A 6,000-nucleotide genomic window follows, 5' to 3' on the forward strand; every position below is an offset into this window, starting at 1 on the left:
ACAAGAAAACAAACAGCCGAGTGTGTAAACTCAAGCTCCCTACTCCACAAAAATATATCTCCGTGTATGTGTCACTGGCTTTGCGGCGCCAGTTCCCAGCCTCGACTGAGCGCACAGCAGAGAGAAATAAGCCAACAGCGAACGAATGAATCTCGTGGGCTTCTGGAGCTCCGGTTACACAGGAACCAACTCTAAGTCTAGCCTTACTAGCGTAGTTTAAGTTGCTGGAACGCCTCTCCCCACTTATGCTGGACTTGGCACACGGGCTGTTATTTAATAAGTACAGGTTGGAAGGCGAAATCTTTTAAACGTAAAGCTCAGGGCAGAGAGAAAAAAAAATCCATGGGCTTTTATCATAAATGAGAACTATTGTTTGGGGATTGGCACCGCTGTCTGGAACCTTCTCTGCACCCTGCATTCAAGCGTGGCTCAGTTCCCACCGTGTAGACCCTTCGTATTAGCCTAGTTAACGCAGCTCCCATCCGCCCCTCCTTCTCTGAAGCTTGCAATAGCTCCTGAATTTTCATATTTGGGCAGGGGGTCGGCGTGGATGGAATCACTCATTAGCTTTCACGGCTATAAATGGCTTTAAAGGAGGGGTCTTGCCTCCTCTAACTATTTTAGAAGCTCTTAGAAAGCAGGAAGGCTTCCGACGTATCTTTGCTTTCTTAGCGTTTGGCACGGTGCTAGGCACACAGGAACTGGGCCCCCGACGCTCAGGAATGCGACTGAGAGCGCGTCTATCTTTAGCAGCTTTTGCCCAGAGGTGTTCTTGCTCCCAGCACCCCCTCAACCCCCTAACCACCAACACGAAACGCAGAAACACTCGGAGGAGCGAGCGTTGCTTCTAGAAAAACAACCATGCAGAAGCGTCTGAGGAATTTGGTTATAAATACATTTTAAAATTAACCCGCTGCCTGGGTGTCTGTATATATCTGTCTCTTACTCACACGTCTTATATTTTTAATCGTGAGCTTTTCAGTCTTTCTCCTAAATCGAGGCTTCCTACCCTCCGATTGCATCACCTACATCTGTCCCCTCTCAACCCCACTCGGACCCGAGCCAGCCCCGTGGCCTCTTCTCTTCCCCTTTAGCTAGCCTTGGCTGGGGGAAAAATAAAAAAAAAATCCAAAAGCCTCACAAAAACCTACGATCCAGGAGTCCTGATTTCTCTGCTTGTGGCTGATTTTTTTTCCGAGGGGCTCTGCCCTGTATCTCTTTCTCTCTCTCTTTCTCGCATTTCCGCCTGGGTGACGAGGCCAGGAGCAGAAATAGCTCTGCCTCAATTAACACCTTCTTCATCGGGGAAAGAAATAATTAGGACATTCCATATTGAGCAAACTTCACAAGCCCAGGAGAGAAGGAGACAGGAGGAACAAGAGAAAAAAAAAAACAAAAAAACAAACCACCCCAGCCATCTAGAATAAACCTTCTCGTTGGGTGTTCCCTCTCCCCGGGGAGGTCTGGGGAGAGGGCTGCCTCTGCTAATCCACCTGGTGGGGGGTCACTGGGTGGAGTAGGTGGGTGGGTGGGAGGCCATTCTCCAACAGAATTTTCTTTCATGGCTGCCTTTCCGAATGAGACCCTGAAACCTCTTTCCCTGCCCGCATGGGATTCCTCTTTGGGCCACGAGCTTCACTCCGACCACTGTCTCGATTCCTGGTTCCCTTGGCCCAAAGAAAGGGTCACGACCGGCACTGCCGTTCGGTCTGCCTGCACCAGGACAGCCGGTGGTCCAAATACTGAAATACCGAAGGCATCCCTTCTTATGCATTCCATTTCATTCTAGAGCTTCAGATATCTGAGCTTGGATAGCCAGGGATTTAAATGAAAATGTATCCATAAGCTATTTGGTCCCTGAGTGTGGATCGTGGGTGTTGGGGGGTGGGGGGCGGGTGCCAGCTCTTCCATGATGCTGGTTCAGAGCGGAGAGCCCCTGGAGTGTGTCTCCTGCCTGCCTGGTTTTCCCCCTGAGCACCCCAGCCCCGGACTTCCCCTAGACCCAGCCACGGAAGGGTTAACTGCGGGCACAGTGGGGGAGGGGCGGGGTTCTGCTGGGTGCTAGGTTCTGATGGGTTGGTGCCAGGACTCCCAGCTGGGGTATCTTCAGGCACATCCCGGGTGGGTTGGGGGGGACCAGAGGACCCATGCAGTACTGTTCTCTTCTCCAGGGTGACGGTCACCACCCACAAAGCACTCTGGGCAGCAGCCCTTTCCTGGCCAGGCCACTCTTCTCGCCTCTTCCTGCTTTAGAACTCAGGACGGGCTGAGGTCTGAAAATGCCCGTGACACCTGCTCCGCACAGCCAGATGTGTTGGGGCATTAATGTCCCGTACCAGGAGCAGTCCTTACCAATGTCAGATAGACGTCGGTGGATAATGCCCCGGCCCCCCTGCCCTGCAGCTGGGATGGCGGACACACTCCAAGGCGTGTGTCCTGTGCTGTCTCCCAGAGACGCCCGGTGGGGTTGAGGCCTGGCCGCCCACAGTAGTCAACCTGCCTAACAACACACCCTTTCCCAGATGCCTTCCTTTCCCTGTCTCTCTTCCAAATCCTGGAATCGTTCCCAAAGAAGCCCCTTCCCCCCTCAGACGCCTTCTCGGGGGGACCCCAACCCAAGACGACAGCAACAACCGAGACCTCAGAGGCTGTCTCACAAGCTGCCTTGCTGAAGGAGGATCTTCCAGCTGCCGGGAGAAAGCAGCGAGCCCCTGCATTAGCCCTTCCCAGAGCTCGTCCCCGGGGCAGGAAACCGCAAAAGCACATGACGCTGTTTGGAACCTACCTGTCCCCTCTTCAAAGCAGGTGGTATGAAATTTTCCCATATAAAATTCTAACCCTATGATTGCAAAAATAAGGATTGCAAAAAATAGGAGGAGGCCGATCTGCAGCAAAGGGATCATTGCCTTCATGATCGACTTCAGGACGACTTGTAAACCTGGGGAGACAGAGAGAGGCCAAGTCGGCCCGTTAGCAAGCACCCCAAACCCCGCCGCCAAGATGCCTCCAGAGCACACGGGAGCCTGGGGACGGACGCACTGTTCAACTGGATGACCTTTCGGGCAAGACAGGTGTGGAAATCCATTGCTTTCTGAGCCACATTCCTGCGTGTTGGGCAACTTGCACCCAGAAGGGGGAGCCATTTTCTTAATTTTTTTTTTTTCTGCCAAGAGGGGGCGTCTTTTCCCAATTCATACAAAAGCGCCATATACATCCGCTAGTCGTGGCTCTGCATAGGAGAGCAACCCAATTCCAACCCCGAGGAACCAGACCCCACGTTATTTCATTGGCTTCTAGCAACAACCCCTGAGGTAGGCATATGTGTGAAATCACTCCCACTTTACAGAAACGGGAAGCAAGGCTCAGAGAGGTGTCGTGATTCACCCAAGTGCATGAGAAATGGCAGAGCTAGGATTCGAACTCAGGTCCTTGGGACCGGAAGCTCCACGTTCTCCTGTGTAGTGACGCTGCCGTCTGTTCTGAGCGATCCAATCCTACAAGATGGTGGTGAGTGAGATGGCAGGGAACAGTCCCCAAAGGGGCAGAGTGGAATGCAAGACACATCCGTGAGGACTGAATCTGGGGGTGTTGCCATGAGTCCCATCGGGGACCCCACACAAGCCCTCATCCTACCAAGCTCAGCATCCGGTAGCCTCCCACATAACAAACGTTGTATCCATGTTGTATCCACTGAGTGACTCCAGGCTTCAAATTCTTTCAGGAGAGGAAGGGGTTAAGTTGGTAAAAGTTACGTTTTCATTCTACTCTGAAAGTTCCACTATTGTAAGACTCAAGGAACGTTCATAATAATGATCACTACCACTTTTTTTTTTTTTTTTTTGAGGCTTCTAACTCAGGTCTGAACAACGTCAAATCCTGAGTTGGTAACCACTGGGCTATCTACTAGGAAAGTGATTAAAGCGAAGTTTCGAACATACAGCTTGGGGCTTTGATTCTGGATTAGAACCACAATTATGTGGTTCATAATCAGCACCTCTTGATGGGTAGAGACCACAGTAAGCGAGGGAAACAGTCAGGGTGGTCTAAGGGGCTATGTTCCTCCAAGGGGTTCAAAATAGAACGTTGATGCTAATGGAGGCAGTGCACGGGATTAACTGAGAGAGTTCACACCTAGCTAAGTCCCTGGTACACAGGTAAGTCATTAAACAGACTCTGGTTGGTATTAGATCTGGGATGGCCCTTAGTTTTGTACGATGCAGGCTTCTGCTGGAATCTTGCAGAGACCTGGGTAGAAGTCCTTTCTTTCTACAAAAAGACCCTGCTGGTGGTCATCTGGGATATCTTACTCTTTAAACCCAGATGGCAATAACACAGCCATTAAAATGTAAAATGGTGATACGAACAGAGCCTACCTACCTCATAGACTTGTTGGGAGGATAAATGAGTTTAAAAAATGGCAAAATACTTAGAACAACGCCTGTCACATAGGAAGTGATTTATAAATAATTATTAACAACCGAGGCAGGAGCATCGAAAAAGGACAGCCCTGTCTTTTTAAAATTTTCTTGCTGAACCTATAACTTAATCCTTACCCTGCCTATGGCAACTACCCCTAAAGGAGGAGTAGATGCGTCCTTAGAGAATTAATTGGAAAGCGGCATGGAACCAGTATGGATTTTGGAGCTTGTTAGTGTCAATCTGTAAGAATTCAGGTAATTTATCCTTTTTTAGCCTCGGCCTTCTCATCTGTAAAATGGGTATGCACTGGGGAATTATGAGGACAGAATAAGATAACGGATGCAAAGTTCTTTCTGCAGTGCCCGGAGCAGAGTAGGCACTCAATAAATGGGAATGGTCATTGCCACCAGTGTCACCATCCAGGCTTGGAGTTATCCTTGCTATCTCCTAGTTTTGCCACTTCTCAGCCATGAAACCCTGCTCCAATGTTTTCAGCCACTCTGAGCCTCAGTTTCCTCCTCTGTACAATGGAGATATCAGTACCGTCAACTTCACAGGGTTGAGAGTACTGAATGAGATCATCCTGATAGTATGTGCTCAATAAATGGGTGAGCATCCTGGCTTGCGTTTGGAAGCTCACCCGGACCTGCAGCCACATTCCTGGCATCCCCTAGGGATTCTCCCCAAAGAGGAGACTGTTTTCACACAGGCTGGGGACCCTCCTGAGATGATCTGCAAAGGGGAAACCGAGCGCTCCCGGGGCCCCTGAGCAAACCCCTTGCCAGGGCCGGAAACTCACGCACTTGGGATTCCAGACACCAGCTTGAGCGGCCGCAGCACTCGAACTGCCCTCAGCGTCCGTAGGTCAAACTCTGTCCCCACTGTCGCCAAGATGCTGGAAGAAAGAAACCAGAGAGGAGAACAGAGGGTGGGTTTCAGGGTCAGAGAGATGATGGGTGGGGGTGCTTGGGGTTCCAGCTTGTACTGTGCTGTCCGGGGGACCACAGGTAGGCGACTTTGCATGGCTGGCCTCAGTTTCATCACCTGTGAAATGGTCTTAACAGTACCTGCCTCACAGAATAAAAGGTGATTTACAGAGACCCCCAAACAGGCGTATGGTTGATGTTCCATAAATGTTGCAATGAGAGAAATGGAAGCTTCCCCATGGCACACCGCTGGGGTGACGTTCAATATATCTCACAACCTACAACCACGGTGGATTGCAGGGCAGCCCCTAGGGCCCTGGGGGAATGGCAGAGCCTTTAGACTTGGGGCTTTTTGCCAACTGGCGGGAAAGTAGTTCAGTATTCAGAGCCCAGACGGCGTGGGTTCAAATCCCAGCTCTACCACTTCCCAGCTGGGTGACCTTGGGCAAGTCACTTCCCCACTCTGTGTCTCAGTTTCTCCCTTTTGTATAACGAGGGCAGTAATAGTACCAATACCTCAAAAGGTTGTGAGGATTAAATGAGTTGATACTTGTGAAGTGCTTGGCATGGTGCCAGGCACACAGGCAGTGCGCTATGCTATTCAGAAATAAATTAAAACAAAAAAATAGGTGTGACTATTCCCATGTGGACCAGC

General features: G+C 50.5%; 1 protein-coding gene across 3 annotated transcripts in view; it reads right to left on the reverse strand.

Annotated features, from left to right (window-relative positions):
• CACNA1A (calcium channel, voltage-dependent, P/Q type, alpha 1A subunit) overlaps window positions 1-6,000 on the reverse strand; it is a 231,026-nt gene that overhangs the window by 113,387 nt on the left and 111,639 nt on the right. For all 3 annotated transcript variants that reach the window (XM_012641499.1, XM_012641500.1, XM_012641501.1), the window contains exons 4-5: window positions 5,223-5,314; window positions 2,786-2,938 (exon numbers count right to left, since the gene is read on the reverse strand). In XM_012641499.1, coding sequence (XP_012496953.1) covers window positions 2,786-2,938; window positions 5,223-5,314 — 245 coding nt within the window. The remainder of the gene's footprint in view (window positions 1-2,785; window positions 2,939-5,222; window positions 5,315-6,000) is intronic.

Source organism: Propithecus coquereli, unplaced genomic scaffold (assembly GCF_000956105.1).
Source record: "Propithecus coquereli isolate 6110/MARCELLA unplaced genomic scaffold, Pcoq_1.0 Scaffold164, whole genome shotgun sequence".
Taxonomy (NCBI): domain Eukaryota; kingdom Metazoa; phylum Chordata; class Mammalia; order Primates; family Indriidae; genus Propithecus; species Propithecus coquereli.